Source organism: Mustela nivalis (genome assembly GCF_964662115.1).
Source record: "Mustela nivalis genome assembly, chromosome: 9".
In the NCBI taxonomy this organism is placed as follows: domain Eukaryota; kingdom Metazoa; phylum Chordata; class Mammalia; order Carnivora; family Mustelidae; genus Mustela; species Mustela nivalis.
This window is the reverse complement of record NC_139028.1, coordinates 12,385,477-12,404,079: the sequence shown is the minus strand read 5'-3', so window position 1 is coordinate 12,404,079 and position 18,603 is coordinate 12,385,477. Positions and strand designations below refer to the sequence as shown.

Sequence of the window (18,603 nt, the reverse complement as noted above, 5' to 3'; positions counted from 1 at the left end):
GGGAAGGCTATTTCACTGCTGTGATTGTGTCAGCCCCTCTCGGGAGCTCAGATTGCCGTCACAACTTGAACTTGACCTTCTAGTGAACATTCCTTTAGTTATTGTCTGTCTTTCCCGTATTACTCCATGTTATTGGGATCGTGTTTGCTTTTGCTGGCTTTCATGCCTTAACTGTTACAATTTTTGGTACACAATGATAGGATCTGCTAAATATTTACTGTCTAGAATTGCATACTTAAGACTTGAAATTAAGTGCAAAAATCTCTTTTTCACCACTATCCTAAATTGCATAGAAAATTCATTTATTTTCTGTTCTCATTAATTCCTGTTGTTTTGATTTTGCAACAATATTATTTTAAAAACAAGCACAGTCTTTCGTCTCTTATCATTGCTGTCCTTTTTTATCATCAAACTTTTCTACTCTGTTCTGGTAGAGACCACATTTGAGAAAATTTCATAGTGGGCCCAAACTGAGCCACAGAGAAATTGCGGTTTAGGTTTTATCAGAGAAGAGCTGTGGTCACAATGATAGTCGAATGCTGGGGCTGATTTCCTGAAACGAGTGGCTAATTTGTAGTGCATAGGATCAAGAATTAAATATATATATGTTTTCAAATTTCAAAAATAGAGATGATATTTTGGGAAGCTCAAATGCTTAAAAGATAGTATGATGAGCCTGTATTAACTATTAAATTGGCTGAATAAAATTAGCAAAGTTTTTATGGCATCTTCTAAAAGAATAAATGTGTCTGTATTCCATGCCTTAATTTGAATATCAAATACCTAGAATTACACATAAGCCTATGCCATATTGGAGGAGAATTTTGAGTTCTGTCTGTATTTCCTACCATTGTTCTCTTCTGACAAAGACTTTAAGGGAGGGATCAGGACGTTTATACCTCCTGGCATAATATGCATGACCTAATAGAATTTTTAGGTGGAAACACAGGAAAAGTAAACTTAAAATTATGACTGTGGATATTGTTAAAAAAAAAAAAAAGGAACAAACCTTGTTAAATAGTTTTCTTAAAGGTGATTTACAGACTAAAATAAAGCAAATTTTCTGTGTTTCTTAGTAGTTTAAATTATCTATATAGCAAAAGAAGAACGACAGGATTAATTAAAATACCCCCTGATATTTTAGACATGGAAATATTTTAATGAAAAAAGCTAACATTAAAGTTTATTTTTATTAGGTAGTAAGAGAATGTGGAATTAAAAACTGTCCGGATTTTGGTTATTGATAGGTCAAATCTCTAATGCTTCTTATAGCATTAGAAATAGCTCCTTTAACTTTCATTGTTTAAGATGAGGTTTTCTTAACAGCATGAGTGATTTTTTTCTCTTTCCTTAGGGCGTGATAATTTGCATAAATGTTTATTTTCTTCCTCCAAGAACACAATCACTTATGAAAGACTGACTCATTTTTGTCCCACAAAAGCTTTAATCTCTAATAAGTTAGCTTTTAATTTTCAGAATTAAGGAACAAAAACAACAAGTAAGAAATCAAGATAAGGGCTTAAATAATCTGGGAGTGAATGATTTGTTGTTTTACTTCACAAGATTTTAATGTGGTTTTAATGGAATTCCACTGGTTTTTCTAGTCTTGTTCTTTTTTTCTATTTTAAGAGGCTTTGATAGATAAATTCTGATCCATTCTGCCTATCTGTTTAGCTGCTGACTTCTAGTGTTGCCGTGGTACGTGTTTCAACAGGAGAGCGGTTTTTGGAAATAGAGTTTGTCGGCTGAGTTGCTGTATTCATTTGAGATTTTTCTCTCAACTGAACCAGAAACTTGATTCTATCATCAGTAGGCAGTGCATCAAAAGAGTGTTGACTTTGTTGTGTATGTACATGACCTTTACATGAATAACCAAAACACGAGTATACACTCGTATATACATATCGTATATACATAGTCATTTCATGAAGTTAAGACTTGAAGGTTAGTGTTCTTTAAGGTGAACTAGGTGATAATAATATTGGTTCTTTATGAACTATAAGTGTTTTAATTGTGACAGAGGTAGGTAATGTGGCACTACATATAGGATGAGTAAATGTATGAGGTGAAGGCCAAAATCACATTCAGTTGTCTTTTTTTAAGAAAATATTTTATTTATTTGTGAAAGAGAGAGCATGAGCGGGGGGGGAGGAGAGGGGCAGAGGGAAAAATCTCAAGCCGACTCCCTGCTGATCCCCATTCCCAGGACCCTGAGATCATGACCTGAGCTGAAGTCGGATGCTTAACCCCCTGAGCCACCTGGGCATCCCTGTGTTGTTTTACTTAACGTGTCATTTGTTATTTTTTGTCTTTACCAATTGGCTTTGGTTTCACTTTGAAAAATAATTTCTTGTTAGTATTTTGGTTTTAAATGACCTTAATGTTGAAAATGCAGAGAATTGTTACCCTTATTTTCTTCTTGTAACAAATTATTGTGACTATTTTAGATTCCTAATAATGCAATATATGAATGGTAATTGGTAGTAGAAGAAACAGGATTCAGAAACTTTTTTCTAGCCTGGATGTCATTTACCAGAGAATATGAGACAAGCATATGAATCTTTTTTTCTGTATTTTGTCATGGTTTTGAAAGGCATTTTGTGTCTCTTCTCTTGATGCTGCTAATCAGATGTTTCTAGATTGTAGGCTAGCTTTTTTATTTTTACTCTAGATTTAATAACATTTATTGATTATCTGGAGAAGGTGTCTCTGAAGTCCCACTTTTATATTATATATAATTCTAATGTACTTGGCTATCTAGTTTTAGACCAGAATTATAATAAAAGTAGAGAATTAGAAGTGAGGAAACAGACTACCGTAAGAAGAAATGCTTATAGCAATGAGAACTGACAGCTAGCTTAATCTAGAGAACAAAGAATGAGGTGGAAAAATGGAGAGAAATAACTAAAAAAGCATGGACGTCGTGGTTGATGTAGCTAGCCTGGAAGCAAGCAGCTCTCTAGAGGGTCATTTGTGAATTATGATACATTATACTAACTGTCCCAATAATTATCCTGTATTATCAAGAAGAGATTAAATTAAGATCTATATATTGTGTTTTAAAAGGCAGGAAAGTTTAAAATTCTCCGGGAAATTTCCTTTCAAAATAACTGCAATAAGAAATGTTTTTATACTTAAATGGAAAGCCCTTAACTGAGTGGAAATTAAGCTGTTCAGAAAAACTTATTCTACCAGTTTATATTAATCGTTGTATTCTAAACATCAGTCATAATATGACATCGCTCACATTATTATCAACCATCAATCACTCTCTAGTAAAATCCTGATTTCTTTCTTTTTTTCCCTTGACAGTTCATTCAGGAGGTTTAGCTTTGACACTGATGGAAGGTGATAGGTGTTCCAAAGGAATGTTTAAAATAGAAGAAGCTTTGGCATGCTCAAACACTTCCATTCCGATTTGGAAGAGTGGTTGGCAAGGGAAAGAAAAAGACAAATGACGAGAGCGTAGAGGAAGAAGTCACAAGTGCCATATTTAAGCATACTTTGGAGCCCACTGTATCTGGAGTATAAGAAATGGGGTTGGGGTCCAGTGTATAGACAGCAGAGCTGGTTTACATGGAAGCACATGTGCCCGCCCAGTGCAGCAGGAGGGAAGAATTACGAGCCAGGCATTTGCTTCCAGGGTTTGTAGGTTTGGTGATAGGAAGATGAGCAAGTCCTTGTCTGATTTCTGAGTTCATCTGCTGAGAGTGAGAGGAAAATTGATGGTGTGTTCAAGGCTTGATGGTGATCTTCTGAAATAGTCACATTTTAAAAATTGGTTTTAAAAATTGTGTTGTTGAGCCACTTCAACCTATGAGTTCATAGTGGAACCAGTTGCAAAATTTAATGACTTTTCTATAACATGGCAGCCAGGGGATAGAACCAAGGAAGGAAGATGGTTGATTACATTCAGATTGGACTATACCAAAATACTACTATTGGATTTGGTCCCTAGAGGTAGTCGACTAGAGCAGAAAAGGAGTAGTTTTATTTTATTATGACATTTACTTTCAACCATCATATTATATATGAATTTCATATACTGTTTTTGCACAGTGGTTAGTGATATTCAAAAAGTAATATTATTCTTGGAACATTCTTGAGAAAATGTACAAGCAGAGCCTTTGAACAAAAGCAGCTTGTTATTGCTATTTATAGAAGGTTAAATCTGTATCAGTCACTTTTCAGTCAGAGAAACAGAACTAATGGAAGACACAGACACAGGCTTCTTACAGGGATTTGCACTTACGCAATTGTGGGAGCTAGGGAAGCCGTCTTTTTAAGGCTGTGTGTTTGCATCTTTAAGTCTGAGGCAGGCACTTGGGAAGGGAAAAGGAATGTCAAGAGAGGGGGAGCAAGAACAAGTGGAACCGAGCTTGAGCTGGGCTCCTGAGGATGGATGGGTCACACGTGTCCGTTCTTGTTGCCTGTGGCCCTGTAGTGTGGAGCTAATAAACACGCACATCTGACCCCGAGCTCCGAGAAGCTTAAAGAGGGTGGAGGGCGTGGGGGAGCAGTTGCAGAGCCCGCTGCTCTGCGGTGTGGAAGGTGACCGAGCAGGGTAGTGGACATGGTAGGTTCTAAAATGGCAGCTACTTCAGGTCTGTTTGCCGCGTCTCCTGTAACCATCTCTCCCTTCGCCCACCCTAAACAGAAACACGCAGAAAAGGGAAGTCTGGCAAATGTCTGTCAGAGTAGTCACGTTGACAGTAATCACAACCCGTGTCTTTTTACCTTGGCATGTGTCAAACTGTATTTAATCTCCAAATAAAGAAAATAACAAAGGAGTCATGCTTCTGTCTGGCATGGTACAACTGTCCCAGTTCCAACCAAAACCTGCTAACCCTTTCCCACAGAGAATATACCTACTTGTAGCGTTTACGGTGGATGGTAAAGAGATGAGAGAGGGAAAGAGAAGAAGAAATTCTGGTTGCTACTTTAATGTATTTTCACATACTATCTGTATCAAAGTACTGAAGAGGTATTTTAACTCTTAGGAAACTGGTTATGTGGTTTTAGCTAGCGTTCATCGCTGCTTTTCTGTGCCACCTGCTCCATAGTCCTTATTCCCACAGCAGCACCCTTGCTGCTCATGGTTCCTCGCCTGGCAGGGTGGACCCAAACTGTTATTTATTCGTGGTCCTGCCTTAATTTGACTGTAATGCTAGGCTGTGAGACCCCTGAGAGGTGGCCCGAAAGGTCCAGGTGCACGGCCCCTGCTTCCGTGCTGCAGTACCCACCCAGCCTGCCCTTCGGCAGAATCGGTCACTATAGCCAGTGCAGGGACGCCCTTCTTTGCCTTTGGTGCAGTGGACTGGGGAGCCAGAGCAGCCAGGTGGCGGTCTCTGTTTCAAGGGTGGTGAGTCATTGTTGTATCCTTTGGCAGAAGGATTCCTCCCTTTCGAACTAATACCTGTACACCAGTAGGGCCTAAAGTCATGGGATGGGAAGCCTAAGTTTTGCTAGTGTATCAATCACAGTAATAATGAGATGGGTCACTCCTGTTTTCCCCTAGATTCCTAGACCTGGGAATCCTGGCAATGGGGAGAGATAGCATTACAGTTTTGTTGTTGATTTAGAGCACACGGTTCATTCTGGAAGACATGGCTCAAGCCCCAGCAGGTGCCAGACTGCATTTCTCATGAAGTCTTCAAAAGGGCAGTGTACTGTTCTGGTCAGCTAGCTGCTGTGGGATGACGGGGAACATGATGAATTAAATGGGGCGAGACCATTGCCTGGTGCTCATCATTGCCTCATGAGTGCAGTGGGCCTGGGCCTGTGCATTCAGTGGGCGTGGACCCAGGGCCACGTTGTATTTGCTATGAAATTACTTCCTAGGGCAGAGAAATGCATGTGATACCTTGATAATCTATGTCCAGAGATGGTAGTTCTGGCAGAAGTATTGCATGCAAGAAAGGTGATCCATCCATATCCAGAGCAGGCGTCCACTTCTGTGAGAACATGGTGCTTCCACTTCCGTGACGGAAGCAGCCACTGTGCCCAGCCTGGCTGCAGAGCCGGCTGCTCCTCATAAGGAGTGGGGCCGATCAGGGGCTCAGTGTGCTCTTTGTTGTGGGCAGTTGGGTCTTCAGTAGTGGCTACAGCCAGGTGATCATGTTGCTGAGCCCCCACATACTTTCTGTCCCCTCCGGACCACCCTGTTCATAACCTCATTTGGACAGAGGTGGAAGGGCTGGTGGTAGACATGTTTTTGCCAGCGCCACACATGTCTTTGTGCTCTGTATCAGTTTGGAGAGACTTGTCCACATACTTCTTCCCCAGACCTCCTGGCTGCTGTTCTCTGATTGTGTTCTGTCCAGGTTCCCAACCTTCCAGGCAAACCATTAGCCATCGTTCATGAAGCAGTTTACACCTGTAGCTGCTGTAGCCGGTAGACCTGGTGAAAAGAACAGCCAGATGCACTGCTCAGCATTCTTCTTACCGAGGGGATTTCCTTCCAGCACCGTCCTTCTGGGTCATCCCAGGGTGGGGCCCAGGTCCTGCAACTGTGCACTTTTGGCTGGGGTCTGTGTACTGTGCAGGACCATCTGTTTACTTTAAAAATGTTAATATATAGTGTATACTTAAAATTTTCTAGGTTTTTTTTTTTTTAAATCTAAAATCTGACCAGGGTTTGTATGTTGCATCTGTTATGATGTCTCCCCAGTGTGGGACTCCCCAAGACTACCTGCACTTTTGACAGTAGTACACCTTCCAGGGTCCCCAGGGCAACCCTTCAGTGGCCTGGGTAACAGAATTCACCAAAAGCCACCCTATCCACAGTTAAGGCTTATTACAGTGAAGGAATACAGATGCAAAGTCAGCCAAGGGAAGAGGCACACGGTGCTGAGTCTAGGAAGTACCAGGTGTGAAGCTTCCACTTGTCCTTTCCCAGTGAGTGGCGGCCCCACTGACATCTTCCCGCAGTGATGTGTGAAGACGCTCAGGGCATTGCCAATGAGCAACGCTCCCCTAAGCCTCAGCAGCAGGGTTTTTGTTGGGGTTTAGTCCTGTAGACATGGGTTATGGCCTGTGAGGATGGCCTCAGTTTCCAGTCATTCCTGTGGCGGAGCCGATGCTGCATGGCCCAGGCGTGCACAAGTCACATCGTTAGCGGAGATTCTCTGGCATGACCCTGGGCCCCAGGTCAACAAAGCCACTCTTACCAGGCAGGACATTCCAAGATCTAGGGGCCAGACCTTCTTTGGGTAACATTAATTTTTTATTTAACAGCTTTCTTGAGATAGGATTCATGTGGTATACAATTCACCCATTAACAGCGTACAGTTCAGTGGTTTTTAGCAGATTTACAGCCGTGGGCAACCATCGCCACAGTCGATCTTAGAGCATTTCTGTCACCTCACAAAGGAACCCTCTAACCTTTAGTTATCACCTGCTAACCTTGCAGCCCCCTTCCATCCCCACCCTGAACAGGCCCAGATCTGTTTTCTATCTCTGCAGATTTCCCGGATCTCGGTATTTCATGTGTAGGATCCTGATTTTCTGTGACTGGTGTCTTCCACATAGCGTGATGTTTTTCTGGTTCCTGTTTTAGCAGGCGTCAGCGTTTTCGTTTCTGATTCGTTGCCTCCTGCCTCTCTCTTGGACAGATTTTACACGTTGTTGATGCATTCATCAGTTGACGGGCATTCGGATTGTGTCCCTCTTTTGCCTGTTATGAATAATGCTGCTCTCGAGATTTATGTCAAGTTTTTGTTAGACATATGTTTTCATTTCTCTTTGGTATATACCTGGAGGTGGAATTATCTGGTCACATGGTAATCCATATGTGTAATTGTTTATTTATTAGTTTACATTCATCTGAGGAACCACCAGACTGTTTTCCAAAGAAACTGTCCCGTCTCACATTCCCACAAACAGTGTATGAAGTTTCTGATTTCTCCGCATCCTTGTCAACACTTGTTAGTATCTGACTCTTGAACTCCAGTCATCTTGAGCCCTAAGCAGTAACATCGTTGTAGTTTTGATTTGCATTTCCCTGTGCTGACTGGCCATTTGTGTACCTTCCCTGGGGAAATGTCTGCTCAGAACCTTTGCCTCGTTTTGGATAAAGTTGCTTGGTTTTTGTTTTTCCAGTTTTTTGTGCTATTATTGAGTTATAGGAGTTCTTTAGATATTTTGAATATGTGATTTGCAAGGATTTCCTCGTGTTCTCTTGGCTGCCTTTTCACTCTGTTGACAGTGTCCCTTGGTGCACCAAAGTTTTTATAAGTTTGATGAATTCCAGCTTATCTATTCTTTCTTTGTTACCTGTGCTTTTGTTGTCTTAATCAAGAAGTCATTACCAAATTTAATGTCAGGAACCTTTTCCTCTATGATTTCTTCCAAGAGCTTTAGAGTTTTAGTTCTTAAAACTGTTCTTAAAATAGGTCTGTGACCTGTTTTGAGTTAATTTTTATATAGGCTATAAATTAAGGGTCCAACTTTCTTTTTTTTTTTCTTTCATTTTTTTGGGGGGGGGTATGTGAATATCCAGTTTTTCCAGCACCATTTGTTTAAGGGACGTCATTTCTCCTGTCAGTGGTCTTGTTGAGAGTATTTTGACCATATATGGGAGGGCTTATTTCTAAGCTCTCTCATCTATTCCTTTAAAAAGAAATTAAGATTTTATTTGTTTAAGATAAAGCACAAGCAGGGGAAGTGGGCCAGCAGAGGGAGAGGGAGAAGCAGGCTCCCTGCTGAGCAGGGAGCCCAATGTGGGACCGATCCCAGGACCCTGGGATCATGACCTGAGCCAAATGCAGACACTTAACCGACTGAGCCACCCAGGCTCCCCTCTGTCTTCTGTTCCATTGGTCTGTTACACTGTTTTGGTTACTGTGGCTTTGCAGTAAGTTTTAAAATCAGGAAGTGTGAGACCTCTGCCTTTGTTCATTTTCAGGATTATTTTGTCGGTTTGTAGACCCTTGAGGTCTATCCCATAGGAATTTTAAGATGAATTTTTCTATTTCTACAGAAAACATTATTGGGATTTTGAAAGGCTTTTTGTTGAATCTGGAGATCACTTTTGATATCTTCCTTTTTTTTCTTTGATGTTTTTTATTGTCATTACCACATTTTTCTGATTTGTTTGAAAAATAAATTCTTGGAGTTTTGAAATGCGATGTGTGAACTCGAGCTTGTACCATCCCATCAGCTTTCTCTAGGACTCCATCTAAATGAAGAAGAGTCTTATTTTCATACTTCTCTTTTCTTTCTTCACCTCCTTTCTGCCAGCAAATGTTTTGCTTTTCCACTTTGTATACTTAGTTCTTCACTTTCTGTTAACATTCTGCCCATTAAAAATTTTTTTTGTTGTCAGATACAAGAAGGTGGTGGTGTGAGGCTCAAAGAAGATGTGTACATGATTAATAAATTAAAAGCATTTTGGATCAAAGCCCAAATAGAAGATAATGGGAAAAATTCAGATAATTAGAGGTCATAGGAGGAGGGGATTGTAGTTGTAGAAAAGAATCAATTTTGTATTGTGTTGAAGAATTGTGCAGATTTAAGAGACGAGACTGTACTCTCTATTCAAAAATATGCATCAGAGAAGTTTGGCAACATCCATGGAACATAGATTTAAGAAGCACTGTCTTCCCTATACAAAGGGTTTGATTTGAATTGAATATATACCCTGATCACTCATGAGCTGGTTTTTAATAACATTGTTTTATAACACTACGTCATGTGGCATGGGTGCATGTAGAAGTATGTATTCTGCTCCTGCTAATACACTTCAGCCAAGAGAAGGACCTACCAGGTGTCTGTGTTGTCTCTGCTGAGTACCTTCACTCAGTTGGGGGTCTTTATTCTAGGTGAAAGTTAAGGTTTCTTCTCATTCTCTGTGCTGCTTCTACACCATATTTAAAATACACCCTTTCTGTCTTTTAAAGATGGATTTCTTAAGTGAGAGGCTTCTAGTATGTCATACACTCTTCATTTTTACAGCCAGATAACTTGTTGGATTCCTGCTTCTATCACTTAATAGCTGCGTGATCTTGATGAAGTTTTTAGTGTCTCTTAAGACTCATTTTTTAAATCTTACATGTGAGGATGACAGTTCCTATGTTGTAGGGATGTTTGGATGAGGGGGAGTACTTAAGGTTTCTTTTAGTACCTAGCACATGTTTGGTACTCTATGAAAATAATTAATAACTAGTTCTGAGAATTTTCAAAATGTATTATGTTGTAATTGAAAGAAAAGCCTGAAGTTAAAATAATTGTAAACCAGGGCAGTTCACATAAATAAACAACCTGAAAGAATAGAGAGATGCATGCAAGGATCAGTACAGAGAAATAGAAGAAGATAAAAAATAAGTTCTAGTAAAGACAAGGAAGCTAAAGTGCTTGGAAAGACCCCTTACTACTAATAATTAGTAACCTAGTTTCTAATTTTTACTTGGTTCTATCAGTAATGACATTTTAGAAGTATTCTGTTTACATTCTATTTTATTTTATTTTCTATTCTTCTTCTTCGTCTTCTTTTTTTTTTTTTTTTTACTTTCTTAAGGTGGATGTTGATATTAGTGATTTGAGGCCTTTCCTGTTTTCTGATATAGGTGTTTGGTGCTGTAACTGTCCCTCTAAGGACCACTTCAGCAACATCCCACAAATTCACCTGTATTTTATTGTACTTCAAAATAGTTTCTGATTTTCTTACTTATTTATTTGGTGGATACATGGGTTGTTTGGAACTGGGCTATTTAATTTCCAAATACTTGGCAGTTTTCCAAATGCTGGGGTTTCTAATTTAATTCCATTGTATTCAGTGTACATACTTTATGTCATCGGACTCCTTTTAAATTTCTTAGGACTTGTGTTACGACCACAGATTCATCTCTTGGTAAATATTCTCTCTGCACTTGAGAAGAATGTGTATTCTGCTGATATTGGACTTTCTGTCAGTGTCAGGTTAAATTGGTTCATAGTTTGCTCAGGTCTTCAATATGCCTATTGATTTTCTCCTGCCTGGTTCTATTAATTATTGAGAGAGGGGTATTTAAATGTCTGACTACATTTGTGGATTTGTGTATTTCTTCTGCAGTTCTATCAAGTTTTTGCTTCATCTGTTTTTAAAATCAGTAATTAGGTGAATAAATTTCAGTATTGTTACGTCCACTTGATGGTATGACCCTTTTATCATTGTGAAATGACCTTTTATATCCATAATATTCTTTACATTCAGTTCTGCTTTCTCTGACATAAATACAGCGATTCTAGTGCTTTCCAAATCTTTTTAAATGTTTGGTAAAATCTAAGCATCTTGCTTTTGCTTCATATTTGATGATAAAAAAGAGAAGAGAGTTCTCTTTTGGTCTAAGTACTAAGTACTTAGAACTTAGTCTAGTAGAAGGAAACACAGTTCATGAGCAGTTATGATATAGTGTGGTCATAGTGAAACTAATGGTAGTGCCATACCAGTGGTCTTGGGAGATCCAGGAAGGTTCTTTTTTGGGGCAACAACTAAATTGTAGCCTCAGATTGAAAAAGCAGTGGGAGTAGAATGGCACAGTTGGGGCAGAATTGGTCAGAGAGCAGTGTGTATGAAGCCTGAAGGTGTTAGTGTTTTAGGGGACTGAAAATAGGATGATGATCAGAGCATAAAGTTAGGGATGTGATCATATGTGACCAGAAAGGTCATCAGTGCCAGACTATGAAGAAGATTGTAATTGTAATGGTGGCTCTAGTTACTAATAGAGTTACCAATAGTAGTAATAGTAATGGAGTTCTTCCTGTGTGTCAGGCATGTGTTGTGAGGATTCAGCAAGATAACCTACTAGGTAGATAGTATTGTTATAACCGTTGTGAAATGAGGAAGCAAAGCGTGCAGGGAGCACAAAGATTAAATAACTTGCCCAGGGCTAAGACAGAGATGAGCCAGAACTTTGCTATGTTCATTCTGACTAGAGAGACCCAGCTTTTAACCATCATGCTTGTCTGTATATAATTCAGTAGCCAAACCCGAGTCTGAACTTGCTCCTATTCACAAGGGAGAGCTCTCTGAGGATATAAACAAAATAAGTCAATAAAATTTGTGTTTTAAAAGCATCACCCTGCCTATAGCTGATGTTTGTGGAGGTGTGGAGAAGCCACCTGGAGATAGAGTTGAAAATGTTTATGTTCTTTACAGAGCATATGCTGATTTTTAAAATGAAAGTCGTTCTTAACCTCTCCGTAGTTCAGTTTCCTCATCTATTAAATGGAAACAATAATGGTCTCATTCTTACGGGAGTAAAAAAGCAATCACATTGCGTCAAATTGTACATGGTAGATACTTGGTAAACTTGACCTGTGATGATGATGTTGTTGATGACTATTGTTTGACCTTGAAAATCAAGCTAAAATTTTTTGTTTTGTTTTGTTTTGTTTATTAATTTTTTATTTTTTATAAACATATATTTTTATCCCCAGGGGTACAGGTCTGTGAATCACCAGGTTTACACACTTCACAGCACTCACCAAAGCACATACCCTCCCCAATGTCCATAATCCCACCCCCTTCTCCCAAACCCCCTCCCCCCAGCAGCCCTCAGTTTGTTTTGTGAGATTAAGAGTCACTCATGGTTTGTCTCCCTCCCAATCCCATCTTGTTTCATTTATTCTTCTCCTACCCACTTAAGCCCCCATGTCGCATCACCACTTCCTCATATCAGGGAGATCATATGATAGTTGTCTTTCTCTGCTTGACTTATTTCGCTAAGCATGATACGCTCTAGTTCCATCCATGTTGTCGCAAATGGGATCCCACCAAAAAAGAGAGCTATAGACCAATATCCTTGATGAACACAGATGCGAAAATACTCAACAAAATACTAGCCAATAGGATTCAACAGTACATTAAAAAGATTATTCACCACGACCAAGTGGGATTTATTCCAGGGCTACAAGGTTGGTTCAACATCCGCAAATCAGTCAATGTGATACAACACATCAATAAAAGAAAGAACAAGAACCATATGATACTCTCAATAGATGCTGAAAAAGCATTTGACAAAGTACAGCATCCCTTCCTGATCAAAACTCTTCAAAGTGTAGGGATAGAGGGCACATACCTCAATATCATCAAAGCCATCTATGAAAAACCCACCGCAAATATCATTCTCAATGGAGAAAAACTGAAAGCTTTTCCGCTAAGGTCAGGAACACGGCAGGGATGTCCATTAAGCTAAAATTTTTAATCATGTTTTTCTTCTTCTTCTTTTTAATTTAAAAGTTTTACCCTAGAACTCACAGATAGGACTTCAGCAGCAGCACAATAAAATGTTAACCACTGCCTTTTCCTCACTACTGTTATTTTGGTTTTTCAGTTTATGGGAAAAACAGATGGAGACTATTACACTCTAGATGACATGTTTGTCTCCAAAGCAGCTGAGAGAGAACATTCTGGTGAAGAGGAAGAGAACCAGAGGAGGAAAGCAATTGCTGAGCACCAGCATCTTGCTGCACAAATGGAAAAATGTCTGTATTGTTTTGACAGCTCTCAGTTTCCCAAGCACCTCATTGTGGCCATAGGTGTTAAGGTAAGAAGTAGAACATTTATTGCCCCGAGGAAGCAATGGAGTGCCTTGCGCAGATTGGCCTCTTTCTTGAGACTCTCACAGGATTCCAGTCTCTCTGCTTCTCTTCTTCTGTGTTTCGTATACTTTTCTTCTCTAACTTCCCATGATTCTTAGAATCTTCCTTAGAGCAAATATGAATATTTAGGTGACAGGAAGCTCACATTCTGTGTGATTCTGCCCTTGATAGAGGCAGTGTTGGGTCATGCCTGAGGCTCTGCACTCGGGAGCCCGCCGGCCTGGACTCAGCTTCCAGCTCGGCATTTACCAGCTGTGTGACCTTATTGTCACGGTCGGCACTTGATTCTTAGTATTAAAATCACTTCAGAAATACTCATTCTAAAGTGGTTTCTGCTCCTTCCCTTACTTGCTTATAGAACCTATCTGTTTCTTTATAGAATATCTCATAATTGTAAAATGTTCACTGTATTTTACTTGCTTATCGAGTCCCTCTCCTAATAGTCTGTAAGTTCCATGAGGACAAAGGTAAGTCTTAGTCATGTACACTAAGCATGTATCCCATTGTTCACCAGACATATATCCCGTTGTATGTCAAGAATATGTTTGTAGTCACGTATTTCAATAAATATTTGGTGACTTAATTCTTATAAGTAAGTCATTACTGTGTATGTGATATGGTCATTAGTTGCTGGGTGAGTGTCTACTCCCATGTACTTGTGGAGCTCGTGTTGTAGTAAAATAGGGCAGAAAATAAAGTAATCCTTGTCCTCATTAAAGGACGTGTTGTTCTAGAGCAAATAAAGTGGGTAAATGGATAAAATGATAGGATTTTTTGAGACAGTGGTCTAGAAGGCCTATTTGAGGAGGTGTTTTATTAAAGCTCTGAAAGAAGGAGCAAGCACCATGAAGCTGGGAATGACCCTTGTTTTAGGAAGGGGGATCAGTGAGTGAAGAGCCCTGAGGACAGAATGTGCTCGGCATTCACGGAGCAGGGAGGCCAGTGTAGCTGGAATGGAGAGGGAGAGGAAGCTGAGTGAATGAGAGTTGGTTCAGGAACTGAGAGCTTGGGCCCTGTCCGTACGCGTGTTTATGTATTAATTTGTTTCTCACGTACATGGGATACACCTTATGAATCCAAAGAACTGGTGTTGGCTTTTCCATTCCAATGCTAGTGTTTAATATTTGTATAAGACTGTCAACTTATCAGTTTGTATTTTCATTTCTTTATTTCCTTACCCTTCTTCTAATTCTTTCTTTCCTTTCAGACTTTATCAGAAAGGTAAAAGTAAAAATCCCATTTAAAATTTATTCAATTAAAAAAACCCTATCGTAACCAGTTACTTGTATTTGTTTGAATTATTTTCCAGACCTTTACATAAACAGTAAAACTTTTGTAATTACAACATTATGAATATTTCATTCCTCTTCAGTCTGATCCCCACCTTTTATAGGCATAGAAACAGATCAAACATAAAGTAACCCTTCAGTGTTTTCTTCTGTGCTTGGGGAGAAGTTTGGAGTTTTTCCAGGGGGTTCTTTAGTCCCCAGTGCTGGGGACAGGCTGCATGCGGGTCCCCCGCAGGTGCTAAGTATACGGACCTGTCCTGGGCTTCCTGTGTAGGGAAAGTAGGCATTTCTCAGTCCACCCATGAAACTGGCCAGTGAACAGACATTTTCTGTTTCTTACGACCTGCTTTTTCCCGTGCTCCTTGGTGGTCCTCTTCTGTGGTCAGGTAATCCACCTTTCCAAGCTGTTTTTTCTAATGGTATTAAATTCTTCTCTTTGCCTGAATGTCCCAAGAGTTGGCTGATCTGTTTGTCTCCTTGTGGGCTCATCTTTGCCCTTTGGTTTCATTTAAAACACCACTGGAGCCTCTCCTTTCTCTACCTGTGCTTTATTTGTGCTATCTTTGCTCTAGAAATTACCATCAACATTTAGCCTTTTGTCTTCAAATATTTTATTTTATTTTATTATTTTTTAAAGATTTTATTTATTTATTTGACAGACAGAGATCACAAGTAGGCAGAGAGGCAGGCAGAGAGAGAGGAAGGGAAACAGCCTCCCTGCTGAGCAGAGAGCCTGATGTGGGATTCGATCCCGGGACCCTGAGATCATGACCTGAGCCAAAAGCAGAGGCTTTAACCTACTGAGCCACCCAGGCGCCCCTGTCTTAGAATATTTTAATCTAGAAATATTTGAAATACCGATTAGAAGGAATTTCTTCTATGTCCTACAATATGTGACTAACAGTTCATTTAATTTATCCGAATAAACAATAGCAAGTTATTTCTTTAGTTATTACCCAAGTTAATCATATATGATTTTGAGTTTCTAAGGAATTACTTTGCATTAAGTTGAAACAATAAATAGTATTTCAGAGCAATTCAGTGATTCTCCCTCACCCTGAATGTCTAATATTTAAAATTAATGTCTCAGTACAAATATGTTAGTGAAGCGGTATTTGTTCTCATTAGAGTCACCGAGTTAGAAATAACTTTTGATCGTCAGCTGTCCTCCCTTCTTTCCTTTTTAAAAAATAAAAATCATCTATCCACCTTAACACTGATTTTTTTTTAAGTAGGATTTGTTTTTTAAAACAGTTTTAGATTCACAGAAAAATTAAGAAGAAAGAAGAGTTCCATATACACCATGTTCAGTTTCCTCTCTTGTTAACACCGGACAGCAGTAAGCAGTTTACTAGTTGTAAATTTGTTACAGTTAATGAATCAGTACTGATGTTGGCTTTAATTTTGAATGTGGTTATGGTTTTACTATCAATTTAGATAAATTTCTGTATCTACTCCTACTTTGTCCTCAGCTTTGCATTATTTTGTTAAATAATATTGTCTGCCATATAAAATATTTCTCACCAAAACCAAGCAAAAAATGATAGAAAGTAAGACCAAGCCCCTTTGCAGAATTTTATGTTCCTCATGAGCACTGCTCACTGCATACATACTAACTGCCCTTTCTGTTTTGTTAAAGACAGTTTGTGTGTAGTGAAAAAACAGCACCAGTTTGTAGGTAATACATGTATTTAAGTAGATAGAACTTAACAGAGCAGTGAAGCCCTTCGGAGCACATTTCCTTTCTGTCTTAGTTGAATTCATTCTCTTTGCTCAGCCAGTGAGAGAAGGATTGCCTGGTTAATAGGAGCCAGTTAGACTTCTCTGTTATCAACACCCCACGTATTTTTTCATTCTTGCCCAAAACTGTGTTGTTTCAAGAAAGCAAAAAGCTTTCTCACATCAAGGATAAAGTGTCATTCATTTTGCCCTTGGGTAAACTCTGATATCCGTATAACAGTTAAAATTGAGACTTGTGCTGTAAATTTCCATTTGTTAAAATCTATCTTCATGGCCTTTAAAAGTTTTAGGAAAATGTCCTCTATATTTAAAAATATTGAAAGAAAATACATTGCTTGTAAACAAGTAGACCATATGAAACGTTAGCCGTGTTTCCCAGGGCTCATTTGTCACAACAGAAAGTCTGTACGGTAACGTTTCACTTCGCCATGTTTTCCCCATAGGTGTATTTGTGTTTGCCCAGCTTCCGGTCTCTCACCGAGGGCCACTGCCTCGTCGTCCCTCTGCAGCATCACAGAGCAGCTACCTTATTGGATGAAGACATCTGGGAGGAAATTCAGGTCAGCCTGATCACGCTTATCCTAGGAATGCTCCTGAGCAATCTTTACAGACTGCTGTTGTAAATTCCAGTGGGTTTTCTAGACCTTTGTCCAGTGATTTTCCTTTCTGAACTTTTACACACTAGTACACATTTCCCTAGTTATGTATACCTGTGGGCCATGTTGCTTTCACCACTCACTACCTTTTAATTTTATTTCCCTTATGTACTCCGTGTTTTGAAAGCTTTTCTAAAAGTTTTTTTTTTTTTTTTTGAGATATCATTGATGTATAACATATTAGTTTCAGGGATACAACTGAAAGTTTCTGTATACTAAGTAAACTGTGACGAATTAGTATTTTTACTTAAAAATATCAAGGTAAGATTTCTAATCCATGCTTTCGTGGAACATGAGATGATGATTCTTAGCACAGTGAGCTGATAGATTATAGCCATAAGGAAAGATGTTTTAAAATAATAAAAATAAATTTGGGAAGTCAGAGATTCATATCCAGCATTGGCCATATTTTCCTATAATGGAATTGGCCTCTGCTTCTGTGATTTTTGCTATCAGCCTTTATTGCTACACTTTTCCCTTTATAACCTGGCCCAGCTTTTGAATTCAAGGATTGTGTGTGTGTGTGTGTGTGATTCTGTAAGAAACTGAAAGGCACAACATGGGTGAAATTGCTCCTGAGTTATTTCAAGACCTCATAATGACCAAAAAAGAAAAGAAAGAAAACTCTTGTTTTTCTAATACTTGAGAGTTGAACAGGGGTTAGAGGGACCCTTAGTTAGAAACTGTGAAAATTGTAAGACTTCAGAAGTGACTGCATACTTTGTCTTTGTGTCATGCTGACAGTGTTGAAAGAGGAGATATTTTGACTGCCTATTATGAAATTCAGTCTCCTACTCCTTTTAAGTTTATGCTGTGAAAGTTGAAGGGCAGACTGTTTTAATGCGTCTGTGGCCAAGTGTGGGCGAGAATGTGGACAAATATATCTGATGTGAAAAAAATTTTTTTTTTAGTGATGGATGCCAATGCAGTAAATAATTTAAAGTGGAAAGTATGCAAATTTGGTTTTCAGGATTATTTTGAGACTTTTCTGGAATGTCTTTTAAAAATTTATACATGCTAAACTGATTTAACTTAGAGCAAAATACAGTGCCAAAAAGATTTTAAATAATACAGGAATCTGGTCTGTGTGTTTTATATTTCTGTAAGAAATTAAGCTACTTGATGGAAAACATTGAGGTGGGTAAAGAAGAATTTTATTCAGTTCAGTAGTTATTGAGTACAGAAATACAAGATAATCCAGGTGTTATGAGAAATGCATACATAAAATCATTAATTCTGGCCAAAGGTATGGTGTATTCTAATACAGGTGACATTATAATTTAGTGGATTTTGTGAGCCATATGCTTTATGGAAAATTGAATGAGGGAGTAAAAGCC

At 38.9% G+C, this 18,603-nt stretch overlaps 1 protein-coding gene across 2 annotated transcripts in view; it reads left to right on the top strand.

Moving 5' to 3' along the window:
* The window catches only part of CWF19L2 (CWF19 like cell cycle control factor 2), a 143,124-nt gene that overhangs the window by 108,206 nt on the left and 16,315 nt on the right, over window positions 1-18,603 (top strand). For both annotated transcript variants that reach the window (XM_082682755.1, XM_082682754.1), the window contains exons 13-14: window positions 13,314-13,526; window positions 17,054-17,170. In XM_082682755.1, coding sequence (XP_082538881.1) covers window positions 13,314-13,526; window positions 17,054-17,170 — 330 coding nt within the window. The remainder of the gene's footprint in view (window positions 1-13,313; window positions 13,527-17,053; window positions 17,171-18,603) is intronic.